Source organism: Olea europaea, chromosome 11 (genome assembly GCF_002742605.1).
Source record: "Olea europaea var. sylvestris chromosome 11, O_europaea_v1, whole genome shotgun sequence".
Taxonomy (NCBI): domain Eukaryota; kingdom Viridiplantae; phylum Streptophyta; class Magnoliopsida; order Lamiales; family Oleaceae; genus Olea; species Olea europaea.
The window spans coordinates 3,378,013-3,399,490 of NC_036247.1; the positions used below are offsets into that span (position 1 = coordinate 3,378,013).

The following is a 21,478-nucleotide window of genomic DNA, read 5'->3' on the forward strand; positions in this document are numbered from 1 at the left end:
CAAATTTTGGGTATTTTTTTTTTTTTTTTTTTTTTTTTTTTTTTGGGATGAGAACTATATAATTATATTACACCTAAACATATGTAAACAATCCTATATTCTTCAAAAAATAATAAATCAAGATTCAATTAACATTGATAGTTAGGTAATAAGAGTAAACTAAGATATAATTACGCCTTGTTTGGTATATATTAAAAATCAATTTTAATCTCAAGTCAAAGTCAATAATTAATACCACATATTTCACGAGATTCACAACTTTTTAAATGTATATTTCATCAACTTTTATCAAAATCTACTAAAAATCTAATTTTTATGTACAGCAAAGGAATGGCTACATGTTGAAAGCTAGAAGGCAAGATGGCATTGCTACTCAGAGCTTTTATTAGCTAGCTAACATAAGATAGATTTCCATAAGTACTTTTATTCAAATCCAAATTCTTATGATTCCCTTTCCACAAATGAGTTTACAACACTTCATTTTGTCCCCACAATATCACTAACAATATCACTTTGAGACAGGGAAAGACTGAGGCAGAAATTACATTTTTTTGAGTTTAGTACATACATGACAGTGGATAATATATTTAGAAGCTATTAAAACTAGTCAAAATGAAAGCTTTCTATATCACCAAACTGATCTATACCCTCCATATCTAGCTCATGCAAACTATTTGATGTGCATGAATAAAAGCCAGAAGCCACTTCTTGATCATGATCACAAGGTCTTGTTTTCAGACCCCACACCGGTGCATATCCAGACGATGTTTTCTCCATTGGCACTATTTTGTGCCCCGAGTTAGAATCATCCAGTGATGATTTTACATCAGACATATCAGTACTTTGTGTCTCTCGTTTAGGTTCTTCTTTTCCTGAAGGAATATTGATCATGGAGTATGATGGATGGTCTTGATTGAATGGGATTTTTGAATCAAAACTGACTAGATTAAGGGATTCCACAGGATCTAAATCTACAATATGTGGAGCCCTCATTCTATCAGTACATGTATGATGATCAAAGTATGTAATTTTATACAAAATGGGGTCTTCTTTGATTGTTTCTACTTGTCTTGCTGCTTTGCAGCCTTCATACTTGTGGGTGCATCTGTAATAACATCTGTTGACACAAAAACAAATTTAAATCTTGTTTATCATAGTTAATCCACTACCAAATTTACTGCAAAAATTCTTGATCATATAATATATTGTAATTATTGATAATTGTGACTCAAAATATGAATATCAATGAAATATATTGCTGTCTACTTGAAAGAAAATGGGTAGTAACAATTCTTGATTTGATTCAATTTACATATTTCATCAACTTGTTTATCAAAAATTCCCCCTAAATCTTGAACAAATTATTATCAATAATCTGAAATTTTTCTTGTTTATCATAGTTAATCCACTACCAAATTTACTGCAAAAATTCTTGATCATATAATATATTGTAATTATTGATAATTGTGACTCAAAATATGAATATCAATGAAATATATTGCTGTCTACTTGAAAGAAAATGGGTAGTAACAATTCTTGATTTGATTCAATTTACATATTTCATCAACTTGTTTATCAAAAATTCCCCCTAAATCTTGAACAAATTATTATCAATAATCTGAAATTTTTGACTTAATTATTTGTCCAAGTTAAGAAAGGAAATAAATATGAAAAATATAGATGTATATTCACCTTGGATATTCTGAATTGAGAATTTTTTTCTGTCCATATTTCCTCCATGCATAACCATCATCCATCGTAGGAGAAACTTTATTCCTTAAATCTGAGGTCCTTCTGCAAAACCAAATAATATATATAAATACATTTTTATTTTACACATAGAAAACATAATAATGTAGTAAAAAAATTGCATTTTTATATATGAAAAATATATTTAAATACATTTTCATTTTGTGCATAGAAAACATAATAATGTAGTAAAAAAAAAATACATTTTTATATATGAAAAATACTAATGTACTTGAATTAAGGTATTCCAACCTAAACCCACCTAGCAAATTCCCCCAAATGCAACCCTACGACTGAATATTTAATCACCCTAGTTAAATACATATACTTGATGTCAACTAGCTCAAGAAAAAAGAAAAAGAAACATAGCTAACAATTTTTTAGGGCCACACTTACGAACCCTAGTGAAGAGGGAATTTCTTATCAAATAATAATAAAAGAAATTGCTTAAAAAATGAAATAATAATAATAATTTAACCTTCTCTTGTAACAACCCCTTCGATCCTTGACCTTTTCCGGCTTCTTCTCGATCTCACGGGAGCAGACTGAGGAGCCACTATCGCCGCCGTCGATCTGGAATGTTTCATCTGAACTTAACACAGAAAGAGTCTCAGTGAAAGATCTCAGGATTTTCGCAGCTAATTCCTCAGCAGAGACAGACCCATTATTTTTCAGTGGCTTATTAAGTAGGTTTTGAAGCTGGGCTGTAAATTCTTTGCCTTTCACTAACTCTCTAATCAATCTTTCCCTCTGTGTAACTAGGGTTTCACTCATAGTGCTCATTTTTTCTCACTCACTCAGTGTGTGTAAATTTCTGAGATCTGATTCTGAGGGGAAAATGGGTTTTGCTCTTTTATTAGGCCAAGTTGGGAGAGAGAGAGAGAGAGAGAGAGAGGCAAATTGGAGGAAGTTTGCAGGCAAGGGGAGAGAAATTGTACGGCACCTTAAATTTCGTATACGACAAAAAAAGTGTGACAAGGGTCTTGCGTCATAGGCTGATGTATTCAAGGTTGACGACAATTTTTGGGGGAAAATTTCACCCTGGATCCTGAACCTTTTGAATCATGTTCCCAACCTTTTATTCGTGACATTCATGTCTTCAACATTTTAAAACGAGTATCTCACCAAGCGAAACTGCCTTTTTGGACGTTAAATGTCAATGGTACACGAACATGATATTTATTCGAATCGGCAAAATTGTCTAATAAAGAGTAATGCTTAATGTAATTTCAGTAGTCAACTCTTGCTTTTCGAAATAAAAAATAAACTTATTTAGACAAATTTATCCTTTTCGTCCAGATATCATGTGTGTTGCCTAGAAATTCAATGCCTTAATCGACATTTTCCGCCAAGTAAGGATACCGCGTGTGTAGTGTTAGAATTTGGAATTGTGTATTATAAATAGAAAGTTGGGGACATGACTGCCGCACCAATGAAAAATTGAGGACCCTAAAGGAATTTACCCTTTATCTAGAACCAGTTTCTAGATAAAGAAGCAAAATTCCTATTTTTTTCCATTTTTAAGTGGATATAAATCCACCGAGAATGGTCCAATGTTTCTCTTTTTGCCATTTTTAAGTGGAAATAAATTCCCTGAGAATGTGGTTTTCTATTCTCGTCATTTTGTTGTTTATCTCAAAGTTTTGAGTTTGATCAATAACCTAATTGATTTAAAACAAAAATCATACTAAAAAATTGGGGACTAAATTCCATGAATGATCAATTTATTTATTCAAGACTTCAATCACGTCATAAGTTCTCAATTGCATTTAAAAAAATAATAATAATAATAATAATAATAATCTTTGTTAGTATTGACTTGCTAACAAAAAAATGGTTAAACATCGTGAAAAGTAGTGATTTAAACTCTTATAAAATGATTTATACTTTTATACTTATCCCAACATAAGATTTTATCAAACGTTAGACGGTGGCGTATTTAAGTCGAACCAACCCATCCATTTGAACTTAATAATTTTGATATTATATTAAGATTCGAGTTTCGAATATGTCATTTTTATTATGAATTTGTGATAACCAATAGAATTCTCCAATTTCTAACCTAATCTCCTCCGTAGCATTCCACGTGCCACAAACTGCTACACAAATTACCCATCAAGCATTGAAAGGGTTTCCTTGAAACATGCAATACCACAAGCCAAATCGCGACACTCTATACTGGAAAAAATAATAAATAATAAATAAATAAATGACAAAATAATATTTTTCCGTTTTATTCAAAAAACGAAGAAATTGCTAATTTCATTCTTGAAATTGAAAAATGAGTGTAACTTTTGTTGATGCTCCAACAGTCGTACAATTTGTAAACGATTTCAAAACATTCAACAAACGGGTAAAAAAATATTTTTCACGTTTTCTCATGATTTTTTTTTATTTTTAACACCACGTTCATAATATATATATATATATATATATATAATTTTTTTCAAAGATTCAACTCTCAAAAAACTCTTTATCAATCAAGCACTTTTATTAATTTCTAACTAGTCTCACTGATTAGATAAAATGGAGAGAGGTCTTATTTTCATTTCTTTCATTGTTATAATTATTGACTTTTAGGGATTTTAAGAAAATTTTCAATCTAACATAATTTTAAATCGATTTCATTATAAATTTGTTGTATGTATATAATTATTTAGGGTTTTGATAATGGTACATCAGGATGTACCTGATGGTGTACACCCCACTCACATGGACAAGAGACCCACTCGAATAAAATATCATTTCTTTCACATGGATCTCACACACATGTGAGTGGGTGTACACCATTCGGTACATTCCATTCTGTGCCACTAGACAAATTCAATTATCTATTACAATTTTTGACCACTCTAATTTCACTTTCTTTTTTCTTTCTACTTTATCACCCTTTCTAAAGATTCTTTTGAACAACTCTTTGAAATTAAAGAGAGTCTCGACCACTCTCCAACTAATGATAAATACAAGAACCCGTGTTGGTAAGTAGTGCACGCCAATACTTCTTGATTGTTTCCCTCTGGACTTTGAATTTTAATACCCAAATTTCAAATTTATCATCCCTCTTATCTGTTTGAAAAATGATTGAGGTATATTGTGGTGTCCACACCCGGCGCCTTGGTATTGGCCGAGGTGCCTGTGAGCCCAGGTGTGACAGGCGCCTCGGCCAGGTGTCCATTTTGAACATCACAATGTACTCATAGCACTGCCGTGTTTGTTTTCCCCACTTTTCTCTCTTCCTTCATCTTTTCTATCTTTTGCCGACATTCGCACCTGCAGTCTCACATCATAATTAAAGTATTATTATAATTTAATATCAGAAATTAAATAAACGTTACTTTTCATGCACTGCAAGTTGATCTATTTGATTCCTCTTTAACTTTATATGAATAATTGATGTTATAATGTCACTATCATAATAGTGGCTGTTAAATGTGGATAGATAATTAATCCGGACAGACTGGATGTGAATGGATAACAAAGAAGAGTAAATGTGGTAATAATCCATGGTGCTTCTGAGAAAAAAATAAAATAATAATGCATTTTAGTTTCATATAATTGGTTGGAACTCGAATCTACAATGAAAACATACATTTCTTTTTTAACCTCGTCTAATATTTTTTAATGTAACATATCAAACACATAGTTAATGCGAGTCTCATTTTACATTGGTCTGACTTGGATTTTCCTTTCATGCTTGGATCCTGCACATCTATTTGATTGGTTGAAAAAGACATTTTCGGAGAATAGATAAACATCTTCATATTATCTGGGGAGGAATGAATTGTAATTCCATTATTATTATGATTAGAAAACTTGACAGAAGCACAGTTTTTCACACATCGCACAATATCTCATTTAGGAATATACAACTAGCATAATTCATGCAAGATTTCTTGCTGATTTTTTTCCACAGCTGCAGTGTTGAGAATTTTAAAATTTGCTGTACTCTTAGCAGATGTGAAGCAACTGTTATCTCATTTCTAGCATCTAAGGGATCGAATCGAACGGTGGTTCATTTTCTGGCAAGGATGGTGATAATTCAAGATTCATGAACAAACCGGCAGGGACAGCTGCAGAAATGGACTGAATTGAAAGCAGCGTAGTTGATGTCATTCTAGCATCCACCGCCACCTATTTGCTGACTCTCAACGTGTAAAATCAACCTTTATCCCTTACATTTTTTCCTTCTTTCTTGACATTTAAGTAATACTGTAAGAGATGAACTTCAATCGATTCAGAGTACTTAAAATTTTCATAGCATGCTGCCAAGAATTTTATATATATAATGTCAAGAATTAAAATTTAGCTCACGGACTGGCCCCAGAATTAAAATTTAGTACGCGGACCCCAGCCCTGAAATTTGACACACAAGGTTAAATGGCACAGAGCTCTCTTATGTGAAATATGCAACGGATAAGGCTTCTTGGGCAGATTCTATAATAACTGGGAAGTAAAGGATGTGGCACTCCATAATTATAAGAAAATAAAATATCCTTTCTTCTATTATTACAACACAGTAAATAAACAATACATGACTTTTTTATGTTGATCATATCAACATGTAAAAGAACCCCCTCGACTTTTATGCTATACAATGGTGCAACTTGGTTGTCTTTCATCTGTACAAGAAGAGAAAAGAAGAAGAAGAAGAAGAAAATAGCAGAGAAAATGTGAAGTTTTTCACAAAAATGCATCCATGATGAACTTACAGTGGAACATTGCAATATGTAGGGATCATTATTCAGGGATTCTTGAAAATCCGAGCACTATTTCTGAACATTGTATTTCAGACTCTCAATTTCAGCTCACTTGTCCAAAACTTCACTAGGGGAAGAATATCCCATTAACCGATGCAGTGGAAAATTTGATGGTTCTGGTAGCTCTTCAATTTCAAAGGATCCTTTTTTCCACTTAGCCACCATCGGTGAAGCTCCGGTCGGTTTAGAGGTTTGCAACGAACTTTCATTCTTTATCCTGTGTCCCCTCCATACAGACTTCATTTTTGTATCTTCCATGGGCTCAAAAGAACTGCTAGACGACATCTTTCTGTTGTAAGCATTCCACTCAAGGCGGTCAGCTGAAGGTGTAAGAAATGAAGCCTCCCCTTCTGTTGAGCAGCTTCTACAGAAAGACAGCCCATAGTCGTCAGAACATGACACAGGTTCAGCATGTGAACATGAATTAGCATGAGATGTTGGCACCAGAATTCTGTGACTGATCGCATCACTATAATCATCAGCCTCACTGGGCGGCGGAGCTGAAGCTTCTGGAAAGTATGGAACTATGTGCATTCTTTCCAAGAGCGAGAATTTCAGAACCTTCCCACATGCATTGCACCTCAGCTGATGATATTTTTTCTTGAAGAGGAGAAAGTCTGAAGGCAGCTGCAACAGTTCCGAGCAATGATAACAAGAAATAAGTGGGGCTCCACCAGATATTGGCCGGAGATGTCTCTTCATTATGTGATGCTTTTCCCGCGAATATAATCTTTTCATCTCTTTGTCTTTATGCTTCCTCTCATCGGACATTTTCTCTAGTACCCATAAAGATTGCTCAGAGCTCGTGTAATGCTGGGGACTGGAGGAACTAGAGGCAAGGACATTACAGCAGTTATGACCAGTGTGGACGACACAGTGACCATTGTTACAGAGCACGGAATGTGAAGGTAACTGAGCGGAGCGGTGCCAGTCTTGCGGACAACAATGCAAACATGAGCAGTTAACCTGGTGTCTGTAGTGAGCAGACTCTCCAGAAAATGCCATTCTCAAGTCCTTGCGTCTTTGGGGCCAACCTTTAAACGGACTGTGTCTGACAGGATATGTGGGATGGCTCAAATCTGCATACACCTCCCTTTCTGGTGCTAAATGTTTGTAGTACAAGGGAGTTAACTTTTCCTTCACAACACCAGCAGGAAACCTTCCACTTGCTGTTAGTTTTGAAAGTTGCATCCTATTGAGCTGATCTTTCAGTTCAAACACCGTTCTCAACAAGTCCACTTTGTCTGGTTCAGAGTATGTAGGCCTATCTGATGACTGGTAAGCTCGATGATTTTGGAGCGAACTTCGATGATAACTTGATGGGCTTCCATTTCTGTGGCCAGCTTGGAAATCTCTAGAAGTGAATGCCAACCTAGGTGCTGCTGTTTCTTTGTCCAATCTCATCCTATTACCACTCTTGTGGCCACGTCTTCTGGTTTCAGGCAAATCAAATTGGCGCCTAATGCTGCTGCCTTCCATGGAATGATATTGCTTTCCTTGTAATGAGGACGAGGAACTGCCTGCCCAATATTGCATCTCTGACTCACTACTGCTCATGCTAGTCTTATTTAATCCATCCTTTTTTTGCAATTCAGCAGTGCTGGTGGAGAATTTATCCTTGAACTTTCTTCTAGGGGGCTGCGAGACATGGTTGGGAACTTGATCATCGGCTCCATCATAAGAAGATACGCTGCCCTCATAAATATAGTAACGTTTGGTCATTGGAGATTTAGACATATCTACATGTTTAACATCGTGCTTAGAACTAGGGTCGACAGTGGGTAAACTAGTATCTACTGAGCTGACTCTACCAAAACTTCGTGTATCTTCTCTATGAGAATGCTCCAGCTGCTCAGCATCGGGAGAAAAGCGATTAAGAGATGTATTGTTCTCATTAAAGCACCCGTGAGCAGCAGCTAAAGAATCTCCTGTATCTCCATTCACATGATTTTCTGTGCCTGAGCTTCTGATGAGAGGAAAATTCTTGATATCCTCATTTGCTTCAGCCACGCCTCCAGCTACCAGTGAAGATTTTCCATTTGCAGGCGAAGCAATCTCAAAGGGTGAAGAATCTTGACTATTATTATCCATTTCATCGTGAAGCCACCCATTCAGACCCTTTTCATTATTTTCTGGCGAAAGATGAGTACTTTCGTCCCCTTCTCTATGTTCTCTACCATCTGGAGGCAACTTATTCTTCTGTTGATCATGCTCGGATAAAGACCGAACTTCATCAAGGAAGTTGTCAACTGCACACGGTTCTGTTCGAGAATCTCCACATTCCCTTTGTTCTCTACCATCTGGAGGCAACTTATTCTTCTGTTGATCATGCTCGGATAAAGACCGAACTTCATCAAGGAAGTTGTCAATTCATATCTAAGACTTTAACTATTACTCATTTCAAAACTAAGAAATAAAGTTTAAAATTTCAAAAATTAGATATTATAAATTTTATTTATGATTTAATTAATTAAATACATTAAGATCACAAATTTATACAATTTGATTACAAATTATCGAATTAATTAGTTACAAATTATTTCTAGATCACAAATGAAAAATTTTATAGGTCACAAATTATTCCTCAATCATAAATAAAAAAATTTTATAGGTTACAATTTATTCATCGATCACAGAAATAAATTTTTTACAGATCACAATTTATTTATCGATCACAAATTGTAAATTGGTCACAAATGATTTTTCAATAACAACTTAATAAATTGTGAGAAACGATCACATTTTTTAGTTCGCGTATTATTTATTGATCATAAATTAACAAATTTATTGATCACAAACACCCCATCCCATTCCCATCCACCACACCATCGCTACAACCACTATGACCACGGCCACCTCCACCAAACCGTGCAAAACCACCACCACCACACACCACATCAAAGCAAACCCACCACTACAGTTAATAGTAGGGATTTTTCTTTAGTGTGCAGCTAAGAGGAAAAGATTTTATTCATTTTTAAAAGAATTTGAATAATAGTTCTTAGTGTGCAGTTAAGAGGAAAAGATTTTTCTTTATTTGGATTCCTTTTCCCTTTCTTGAAAAGCCCAAGGAGTAATTGCTTTTGTCTTTTCCCATTTTCCATCAAAACAAATCATAGGATACTACCAGTTCACTAGGGTTTGAACACGTAGGGATATAGGTAACCTTTTATTGTTCAAAAGTAGACTAATTTATTTAATTTTTATTTATATATTTATTTTTCATAACAACATTTTTCCCAATTAATTTCTGTAAATATATATCTATATCTTTTTAATTTGTAGTCATTTCTTTTCTTTTTATTTTGCAAAACTGCACGCGTAGTTTATATAAGCATGCATATCATCTTTCATTCAGTTTTCAAACTTAGCGATGATTTTTTTTTTTTTTTTTTTGGGATGAGAACTATATAATTATATTACACCTAAACATATGTAAACAATCCTATATTCTTCAAAAAATAATAAATCAAGATTCAATTAACATTGATAGTTAGGTAATAAGAGTAAACTAAGATATAATTACGCCTTGTTTGGTATATATTAAAAATCAATTTTAATCTCAAGTCAAAGTCAATAATTAATACCACATATTTCACGAGATTCACAACTTTTTAAATGTATATTTCATCAACTTTTATCAAAATCTACTAAAAATCTAATTTTTATGTACAGCAAAGGAATGGCTACATGTTGAAAGCTAGAAGGCAAGATGGCATTGCTACTCAGAGCTTTTATTAGCTAGCTAACATAAGATAGATTTCCATAAGTACTTTTATTCAAATCCAAATTCTTATGATTCCCTTTCCACAAATGAGTTTACAACACTTCATTTTGTCCCCACAATATCACTAACAATATCACTTTGAGACAGGGAAAGACTGAGGCAGAAATTACATTTTTTTGAGTTTAGTACATACATGACAGTGGATAATATATTTAGAAGCTATTAAAACTAGTCAAAATGAAAGCTTTCTATATCACCAAACTGATCTATACCCTCCATATCTAGCTCATGCAAACTATTTGATGTGCATGAATAAAAGCCAGAAGCCACTTCTTGATCATGATCACAAGGTCTTGTTTTCAGACCCCACACCGGTGCATATCCAGACGATGTTTTCTCCATTGGCACTATTTTGTGCCCCGAGTTAGAATCATCCAGTGATGATTTTACATCAGACATATCAGTACTTTGTGTCTCTCGTTTAGGTTCTTCTTTTCCTGAAGGAATATTGATCATGGAGTATGATGGATGGTCTTGATTGAATGGGATTTTTGAATCAAAACTGACTAGATTAAGGGATTCCACAGGATCTAAATCTACAATATGTGGAGCCCTCATTCTATCAGTACATGTATGATGATCAAAGTATGTAATTTTATACAAAATGGGGTCTTCTTTGATTGTTTCTACTTGTCTTGCTGCTTTGCAGCCTTCATACTTGTGGGTGCATCTGTAATAACATCTGTTGACACAAAAACAAATTTAAATCTTGTTTATCATAGTTAATCCACTACCAAATTTACTGCAAAAATTCTTGATCATATAATATATTGTAATTATTGATAATTGTGACTCAAAATATGAATATCAATGAAATATATTGCTGTCTACTTGAAAGAAAATGGGTAGTAACAATTCTTGATTTGATTCAATTTACATATTTCATCAACTTGTTTATCAAAAATTCCCCCTAAATCTTGAACAAATTATTATCAATAATCTGAAATTTTTGACTTAATTATTTGTCCAAGTTAAGAAAGGAAATAAATATGAAAAATATAGATGTATATTCACCTTGGATATTCTGAATTGAGAATTTTTTTCTGTCCATATTTCCTCCATGCATAACCATCATCCATCGTAGGAGAAACTTTATTCCTTAAATCTGAGGTCCTTCTGCAAAACCAAATAATATATATAAATACATTTTTATTTTACACATAGAAAACATAATAATGTAGTAAAAAAATTGCATTTTTATATATGAAAAATATATTTAAATACATTTTCATTTTGTGCATAGAAAACATAATAATGTAGTAAAAAAATTGCATTTTTATATATGAAAAATATATTTAAATACATTTTCATTTTGTGCATAGAAAACATAATAATGTAGTAAAAAAATTGCATTTTTATATATGAAAAATATATTTAAATACATTTTCATTTTGTGCATAGAAAACATAATAATGTAGTAAAAAAAAAATACATTTTTATATATGAAAAATACTAATGTACTTGAATTAAGGTATTCCAACCTAAACCCACCTAGCAAATTCCCCCAAATGCAACCCTACGACTGAATATTTAATCACCCTAGTTAAATACATATACTTGATGTCAACTAGCTCAAGAAAAAAGAAAAAGAAACATAGCTAACAATTTTTTAGGGCCACACTTACGAACCCTAGTGAAGAGGGAATTTCTTATCAAATAATAATAAAAGAAATTGCTTAAAAAATGAAATAATAATAATAATTTAACCTTCTCTTGTAACAACCCCTTCGATCCTTGACCTTTTCCGGCTTCTTCTCGATCTCACGGGAGCAGACTGAGGAGCCACTATCGCCGCCGTCGATCTGGAATGTTTCATCTGAACTTAACACAGAAAGAGTCTCAGTGAAAGATCTCAGGATTTTCGCAGCTAATTCCTCAGCAGAGACAGACCCATTATTTTTCAGTGGCTTATTAAGTAGGTTTTGAAGCTGGGCTGTAAATTCTTTGCCTTTCACTAACTCTCTAATCAATCTTTCCCTCTGTGTAACTAGGGTTTCACTCATAGTGCTCATTTTTTCTCACTCACTCAGTGTGTGTAAATTTCTGAGATCTGATTCTGAGGGGAAAATGGGTTTTGCTCTTTTATTAGGCCAAGTTGGGAGAGAGAGAGAGAGAGAGAGAGAGAGAGAGAGAGGCAAATTGGAGGAAGTTTGCAGGCAAGGGGAGAGAAATTGTACGGCACCTTAAATTTCGTATACGACAAAAAAAGTGTGACAAGGGTCTTGCGTCATAGGCTGATGTATTCAAGGTTGACGACAATTTTTGGGGGAAAATTTCACCCTGGATCCTGAACCTTTTGAATCATGTTCCCAACCTTTTATTCGTGACATTCATGTCTTCAACATTTTAAAACGAGTATCTCACCAAGCGAAACTGCCTTTTTGGACGTTAAATGTCAATGGTACACGAACATGATATTTATTCGAATCGGCAAAATTGTCTAATAAAGAGTAATGCTTAATGTAATTTCAGTAGTCAACTCTTGCTTTTCGAAATAAAAAATAAACTTATTTAGACAAATTTATCCTTTTCGTCCAGATATCATGTGTGTTGCCTAGAAATTCAATGCCTTAATCGACATTTTCCGCCAAGTAAGGATACCGCGTGTGTAGTGTTAGAATTTGGAATTGTGTATTATAAATAGAAAGTTGGGGACATGACTGCCGCACCAATGAAAAATTGAGGACCCTAAAGGAATTTACCCTTTATCTAGAACCAGTTTCTAGATAAAGAAGCAAAATTCCTATTTTTTTCCATTTTTAAGTGGATATAAATCCACCGAGAATGGTCCAATGTTTCTCTTTTTGCCATTTTTAAGTGGAAATAAATTCCCTGAGAATGTGGTTTTCTATTCTCGTCATTTTGTTGTTTATCTCAAAGTTTTGAGTTTGATCAATAACCTAATTGATTTAAAACAAAAATCATACTAAAAAATTGGGGACTAAATTCCATGAATGATCAATTTATTTATTCAAGACTTCAATCACGTCATAAGTTCTCAATTGCATTTAAAAAAAAAATAATAATAATAATAATAATAATAATCTTTGTTAGTATTGACTTGCTAACAAAAAAATGGTTAAACATCGTGAAAAGTAGTGATTTAAACTCTTATAAAATGATTTATACTTTTATACTTATCCCAACATAAGATTTTATCAAACGTTAGACGGTGGCGTATTTAAGTCGAACCAACCCATCCATTTGAACTTAATAATTTTGATATTATATTAAGATTCGAGTTTCGAATATGTCATTTTTATTATGAATTTGTGATAACCAATAGAATTCTCCAATTTCTAACCTAATCTCCTCCGTAGCATTCCACGTGCCACAAACTGCTACACAAATTACCCATCAAGCATTGAAAGGGTTTCCTTGAAACATGCAATACCACAAGCCAAATCGCGACACTCTATACTGGAAAAAATAATAAATAATAAATAAATAAATGACAAAATAATATTTTTCCGTTTTATTCAAAAAACGAAGAAATTGCTAATTTCATTCTTGAAATTGAAAAATGAGTGTAACTTTTGTTGATGCTCCAACAGTCGTACAATTTGTAAACGATTTCAAAACATTCAACAAACGGGTAAAAAAATATTTTTCACGTTTTCTCATGATTTTTTTTTATTTTTAACACCACGTTCATAATATATATATATATATATATATATAATTTTTTTCAAAGATTCAACTCTCAAAAAACTCTTTATCAATCAAGCACTTTTATTAATTTCTAACTAGTCTCACTGATTAGATAAAATGGAGAGAGGTCTTATTTTCATTTCTTTCATTGTTATAATTATTGACTTTTAGGGATTTTAAGAAAATTTTCAATCTAACATAATTTTAAATCGATTTCATTATAAATTTGTTGTATGTATATAATTATTTAGGGTTTTGATAATGGTACATCAGGATGTATCTGATGGTGTACACCCCACTCACATGGACAAGAGACCCACTCGAATAAAATATCATTTCTTTCACATGGATCTCACACACATGTGAGTGGGTGTACACCATTCGGTACATTCCATTCTGTGCCACTAGACAAATTCAATTATCTATTACAATTTTTGACCACTCTAATTTCACTTTCTTTTTTCTTTCTACTTTATCACCCTTTCTAAAGATTCTTTTGAACAACTCTTTGAAATTAAAGAGAGTCTCGACCACTCTCCAACTAATGATAAATACAAGAACCCGTGTTGGTAAGTAGTGCACGCCAATACTTCTTGATTGTTTCCCTCTGGACTTTGAATTTTAATACCCAAATTTCAAATTTATCATCCCTCTTATCTGTTTGAAAAATGATTGAGGTATATTGTGGTGTCCACACCCGGCGCCTTGGTATTGGCCGAGGTGCCTGTGAGCCCAGGTGTGACAGGCGCCTCGGCCAGGTGTCCATTTTGAACATCACAATGTACTCATAGCACTGCCGTGTTTGTTTTCCCCACTTTTCTCTCTTCCTTCATCTTTTCTATCTTTTGCCGACATTCGCACCTGCAGTCTCACATCATAATTAAGGTATTATTATAATTTAATATCAGAAATTAAATAAACGTTACTTTTCATGCACTGCAAGTTGATCTATTTGATTCCTCTTTAACTTTATATGAATAATTGATGTTATAATGTCACTATCATAATAGTGGCTGTTAAATGTGGATAGATAATTAATCCGGACAGACTGGATGTGAATGGATAACAAAGAAGAGTAAATGTGGTAATAATCCATGGTGCTTCTGAGAAAAAAATAAAATAATAATGCATTTTAGTTTCATTTAATTGGTTGGAACTCGACTCTACAATGAAAACATACATTTCATTTTTAGCCTCGTCTAATATTTTTTAATGTAACATATCAAACGCATAGTTAATGCGAGTCTCATTTTACATTGGTCTGACTTGGATTTTCCTTTCATGCTTGGATCCTGCACATCTATTTGATTGGTTGAAAAAGACATTTTCGGAGAATAGATAAACATCTTCATATTATCTGGGGAGGAATGAATTGTAATTCCTTTATTATTATGATTAGAAAACTTGACAGAAGCACAGTTTTTCACACATCGCACAATATCTCATTTAGGAATATACAACTAGCATAATTCATGCAAGATTTCTTGCTGATTTTTTTCCACAGCTGCAGTGTTGAGAATTTTGAAATTTGCTGTACTCTTAGCAGATGTGAAGCAACTGTTATCTCATTTCTAGCATCTAAGGGATCGAATCGAACGGTGGTTCATTTTCTGGCAAGGATGGTGATAATTCAAGATTCATGAACAAACCGGCAGGGACAGCTGCAGAAATGGACTGAATTGAAAGCAGCGTAGTTGATGTCATTCTAGCATCCACCGCCACCTATTTGCTGACTCTCAACGTGTAAAATCACCTTTATCCCTTACATTTTTTCCTTCTTTCTTGACATTTAAGTAATACTGTAAGAGATGAACTTCAATCGATTCAGAGTACTTAAAATTTTCATAGCATGCTGCCAAGAATTTTATATATATAATGTCAAGAATTAAAATTTAGCTCACGGACTGGCCCCAGAATTAAAATTTAGTACGCGGACCCCAGCCCTGAAATTTGACACACAAGGTTAAATGGCACAGAGCTCTCTTATGTGAAATATGCAACGGATAAGGCTTCTTGGGCAGATTCTATAATAACTGGGAAGTAAAGGATGTGGCACTCCATAATTATAAGAAAATAAAATATCCTTTCTTCTATTATTACAACACAGTAAATAAACAATACATGACTTTTTTATGTTGATCATATCAACATGTAAAAGAACCCCCTCGACTTTTATGCTATACAATGGTGCAACTTGGTTGTCTTTCATCTGTACAAGAAGAGAAAAGAAGAAGAAGAAGAAAATAGCAGAGAAAATGTGAAGTTTTTCACAAAAATGCATCCATGATGAACTTACAGTGGAACATTGCAATATGTAGGGATCATTATTCAGGGATTCTTGAAAATCCGAGCACTATTTCTGAACATTGTATTTCAGACTCTCAATTTCAGCTCACTTGTCCAAAACTTCACTAGGGGAAGAATATCCCATTAACCGATGCAGTGGAAAATTTGATGGTTCTGGTAGCTCTTCAATTTCAAAGGATCCTTTTTTCCACTTAGCCACCATCGGTGAAGCTCCGGTCGGTTTAGAGGTTTGCAACGAACTTTCATTCTTTATCCTGTGTCCCCTCCATACAGACTTCATTTTTGTATCTTCCATGGGCTCAAAAGAACTGCTAGACGACATCTTTCTGTTGTAAGCATTCCACTCAAGGCGGTCAGCTGAAGGTGTAAGAAATGAAGCCTCCCCTTCTGTTGAGCAGCTTCTACAGAAAGACAGCCCATAGTCGTCAGAACATGACACAGGTTCAGCATGTGAACATGAATTAGCATGAGATGTTGGCACCAGAATTCTGTGACTGATCGCATCACTATAATCATCAGCCTCACTGGGCGGCGGAGCTGAAGCTTCTGGAAAGTATGGAACTATGTGCATTCTTTCCAAGAGCGAGAATTTCAGAACCTTCCCACATGCATTGCACCTCAGCTGATGATATTTTTTCTTGAAGAGGAGAAAGTCTGAAGGCAGCTGCAACAGTTCCGAGCAATGATAACAAGAAATAAGTGGGGCTCCACCAGATATTGGCCGGAGATGTCTCTTCATTATGTGATGCTTTTCCCGCGAATATAATCTTTTCATCTCTTTGTCTTTATGCTTCCTCTCATCGGACATTTTCTCTAGTACCCATAAAGATTGCTCAGAGCTCGTGTAATGCTGGGGACTGGAGGAACTAGAGGCAAGGACATTACAGCAGTTATGACCAGTGTGGACGACACAGTGACCATTGTTACAGAGCACGGAATGTGAAGGTAACTGAGCGGAGCGGTGCCAGTCTTGCGGACAACAATGCAAACATGAGCAGTTAACCTGGTGTCTGTAGTGAGCAGACTCTCCAGAAAATGCCATTCTCAAGTCCTTGCGTCTTTGGGGCCAACCTTTAAACGGACTGTGTCTGACAGGATATGTGGGATGGCTCAAATCTGCATACACCTCCCTTTCTGGTGCTAAATGTTTGTAGTACAAGGGAGTTAACTTTTCCTTCACAACACCAGCAGGAAACCTTCCACTTGCTGTTAGTTTTGAAAGTTGCATCCTATTGAGCTGATCTTTCAGTTCAAACACCGTTCTCAACAAGTCCACTTTGTCTGGTTCAGAGTATGTAGGCCTATCTGATGACTGGTAAGCTCGATGATTTTGGAGCGAACTTCGATGATAACTTGATGGGCTTCCATTTCTGTGGCCAGCTTGGAAATCTCTAGAAGTGAATGCCAACCTAGGTGCTGCTGTTTCTTTGTCCAATCTCATCCTATTACCACTCTTGTGGCCACGTCTTCTGGTTTCAGGCAAATCAAATTGGCGCCTAATGCTGCTGCCTTCCATGGAATGATATTGCTTTCCTTGTAATGAGGACGAGGAACTGCCTGCCCAATATTGCATCTCTGACTCACTACTGCTCATGCTAGTCTTATTTAATCCATCCTTTTTTTGCAATTCAGCAGTGCTGGTGGAGAATTTATCCTTGAACTTTCTTCTAGGGGGCTGCGAGACATGGTTGGGAACTTGATCATCGGCTCCATCATAAGAAGATACGCTGCCCTCATAAATATAGTAACGTTTGGTCATTGGAGATTTAGACATATCTACATGTTTAACATCGTGCTTAGAACTAGGGTCGACAGTGGGTAAACTAGTATCTACTGAGCTGACTCTACCAAAACTTCGTGTATCTTCTCTATGAGAATGCTCCAGCTGCTCAGCATCGGGAGAAAAGCGATTAAGAGATGTATTGTTCTCATTAAAGCACCCGTGAGCAGCAGCTAAAGAATCTCCTGTATCTCCATTCACATGATTTTCTGTGCCTGAGCTTCTGATGAGAGGAAAATTCTTGATATCCTCATTTGCTTCAGCCACGCCTCCAGCTACCAGTGAAGATTTTCCATTTGCAGGCGAAGCAATCTCAAAGGGTGAAGAATCTTGACTATTATTATCCATTTCATCGTGAAGCCACCCATTCAGACCCTTTTCATTATTTTCTGGCGAAAGATGAGTACTTTCGTCCCCTTCTCTATGTTCTCTACCATCTGGAGGCAACTTATTCTTCTGTTGATCATGCTCGGATAAAGACCGAACTTCATCAAGGAAGTTGTCAACTGCACACGGTTCTGTTCGAGAATCTCCACATTCCCTTTGTTCTCTACCATCTGGAGGCAACTTATTCTTCTGTTGATCATGCTCGGATAAAGACCGAACTTCATCAAGGAAGTTGTCATCTGGACACGATTCTTTTTGATAATCTCCACATTCCCTTTTATCCCTTCCAGTGCATTGCTCCAATGGATTCTTTTCACCTGATTTCACATGTTTCCTGACTATTGGGGTTGAAACATCGGCCTCCTGACTTACTTCATCAGAGGGATTTCTGCCTGGAACTCTTTCCCCATTCCAATCCTGAATTTCACTTTCACATCTTTTAGAACTTTTCCCAAAAGGATATTGGCCTTCGTCATCCTGTTTCAACTGTTCTGTGACTTCTGCAGATAGAACTTTATTCTCGAAATCGCTAACCTCATGTGTGCTAGGAAGCTCATCAAAGAAACTCCAATCTTTGCATTGCTCTCCATTGTAGTCCGTAAAACTATTTAGACTCTTTTTACTATTTTTTGGGGAAAGAAGTGTACTTTCATCTGCTTCACTATGTTCATCATCTGGAGGCAACCTCTTCTTCAGATGATCATGCTCAGGTAAAGAGCCAACTTGGTCAGAAAGGTTGTCACTTCCACACCATTCTGTTCGAGAATCTCCATGTTCCTTTTGATCCCTTCCAGTGCATTGCTCTGATGGATTCTTGTCATCTGATTCCACAAGTTCTGTGATTTCTGGGGTTGAAACATCGGCCTGATGACTGGTACATTCACTTGAACTAGGAAATTCAGCAGAAGGGTGTTTTCCTGCTAGCCTTTCCCCATTGCAATCCTGAAATTCACTTTCACGTCTTTTGATATTTTGACCTAGAGGACATTTGCCTTCTTTATCCTGTTTCAACTGTTCAATGACTACTTTGGACAAATCTTTATTCTCATTACCACTAACCTCAAGCGAGCTAGAAAGCTCATGAGAGAACCTTGTATCTTCACATTGATCCCCATTGTTGTCCCCAGATTCACCTTGATCTCTTGGTTTATATCCATCTGGCAAAGATATTCCACCTGATGGGGTTAAATCCAGATTTGAGATGCTCACTTCATTCTCCTTCACAATACTATCCAGCTCACTGTCCAAAACTCGGTTTGTTTCTTGCAAGTGTACTCCATCGTGGTTGGACAAATCTTTATTCTCATTACCACTAACCTCAAGCGAGCTAGAAAGCTCATGAGAGAACCTTGTATCTTCACATTGATCCCCATTGTTGTCCCCAGATTCACCTTGATCTCTTGGTTTATCTCCATCTGGCAAAGGTATTCCACCTGATGGGGTTAAATCCAGATTTGAGATGCTCACTTCATTCTCCTTCACAATACTATCCAGCTCACTGTCCAATGTTTCTTGCAAGTGTACTCCATCGTGGTTGGACAAATCTTTATTCTCATTATCACTAACCTCAAGCGAGCTAGAAAGCTCACGAGAGAACCTTGTATCTTCACATTGATCCCCATTGTTGTCCCCAGATTCACCTTGATCTCTTGGTTTATCTCCATCTGGCAAANGTCAAGCAACCCAATACTGCCAAGTAATTTCCCTTCCACCATTCAGTCTTCTTCCTGGTATTTACAACTCTCTCTCTCTCTCTAAAAAAGCACAAAACATGGAAGTCTTGTTCCGTGTTAAAGAAACTTGTATATCCCAAGTCTCCTCTCTCTCTCTCAAAACACACACAGACACACAGTGTAATCTTACAGACCGATAGTGGGGTAGAGGGTGTTAAAGTCGGCGCGTCGGCTGGTTGAGGAGCGAGAGAGGGACGACGTGTTTAACCGTTCAAAGTCATGCTAAAACACGCACTTTTCCTGTGCTATTTTCTCTTTGAGATGAAATTACATACTTACCCCTCCTCATGTTTTTATTGCCAAAAATGTATTTGTTTTTGGCAAAAACTATTTAAAAAAAAAAAAATATTGTAAGCTTGTTTAGGCGAATTTTTGTCCTCTTTCTTGCTTCATAACACGTTGTATTAAAATATAAATTTTAATTCATTTTGGGAGAAATAATACTTTGTTTTTTTTTCCCTTTAAAATTCAATTACACGAGTGATTATTCTTTAACCTATGATTTCACGAAAAAGGCTTCAATGAGTTTGTGTGCTATAATGTCTAGATCGGAGCAATGCTTCAACAATAAATCTTTCTTCAATTGTTTTTGTCTTGCTTCTCCATCGTTACTTAGCTACTAGAAATAAGGGAATTGTCGTATAAGAATATTTGAGGAAAATAGGGAACGCACGTGTTACGGACTAACAATAATAGGTTGTCTCCATAATTTATACAACTAATTGAATTGGTTTAAACTTTAAAATAAATATTCACCTTTTGGAGCAGCAGAGCTTCTTATCATTATTAATTTTCGGGTAGTTATTGCAAAAGCTTTGTACAATTATTATTTATAATACAAATTTAGTTTACAGGTTAGAGAACAAATTTCTCCAAGTTGGATGTAACCAAATGATATAAATTTTATATTTTTTGATTTTAAAATCAAAATGATGTTTTAATATATACAATTAACAATATATTCATTCGAGAATAGTGTTTATTCAAGTCAACAGTTCATTCAAGAAAATGTTGTCAAATATCTTAATCAAATATATACATGATCTTCAAAATTTGATATTATACGTTTCTACATCTCACAATATTTTTATTTTTTGAATCATATTACATGTATGTCGAGGTTTCCATCCCCTTCACATGGAAGAGGACCTGCTTCAAATATAATATAATTTCTTTGAAATGGGCCCCTTAATGTAAGGATGATGGACATTCGAATGGACACCACTTGATGCATAAGTAGTATTATCCGTATTTTTTATGTAAATAATAGAGAATTCAATTCAACTTGAGGCAAAGAAGAATACTAAAAGATCAAGGTCAAACCTAT

General features: G+C 35.0%; 3 protein-coding genes across 3 annotated transcripts; all 3 read right to left on the reverse strand.

Annotated features, from left to right (window-relative positions):
* Positions 1 to 408: 408 nt before the first annotated feature.
* On the reverse strand, positions 409 to 2,663 carry LOC111403007 (probable WRKY transcription factor 70). The gene is made up of 3 exons (XM_023031346.1): positions 2,228 to 2,663; positions 1,693 to 1,794; positions 409 to 1,117 (listed from the first exon to the last, which is right to left on the reverse strand). The coding sequence occupies exons 1-3, from the start codon at positions 2,530 to 2,532 to the stop codon at positions 604 to 606; spliced, it is 921 nt and encodes a 306-aa protein (XP_022887114.1). The 5' UTR covers positions 2,533 to 2,663; the 3' UTR covers positions 409 to 603.
* Positions 2,664 to 6,200: 3,537 nt separating this feature from the next.
* Positions 6,201 to 20,084, reverse strand: LOC111403008. Its single transcript, XM_023031347.1, has 2 exons — positions 18,517 to 20,084; positions 6,201 to 8,854 (listed from the first exon to the last, which is right to left on the reverse strand). Exon 2 carries the CDS (start codon positions 8,595 to 8,597, stop codon positions 6,555 to 6,557), a length of 2,043 nt encoding a protein of 680 aa, XP_022887115.1. The 5' UTR covers positions 8,598 to 8,854; positions 18,517 to 20,084; the 3' UTR covers positions 6,201 to 6,554.
* On the reverse strand, positions 10,267 to 12,406 carry LOC111403009 (probable WRKY transcription factor 70). Its single transcript, XM_023031348.1, has 3 exons — positions 12,001 to 12,406; positions 11,308 to 11,409; positions 10,267 to 10,975 (listed from the first exon to the last, which is right to left on the reverse strand). Exons 1-3 carry the CDS (start codon positions 12,303 to 12,305, stop codon positions 10,462 to 10,464), a joined length of 921 nt encoding a protein of 306 aa, XP_022887116.1. The 5' UTR covers positions 12,306 to 12,406; the 3' UTR covers positions 10,267 to 10,461.
* Positions 20,085 to 21,478: the final 1,394 nt, after the last annotated feature.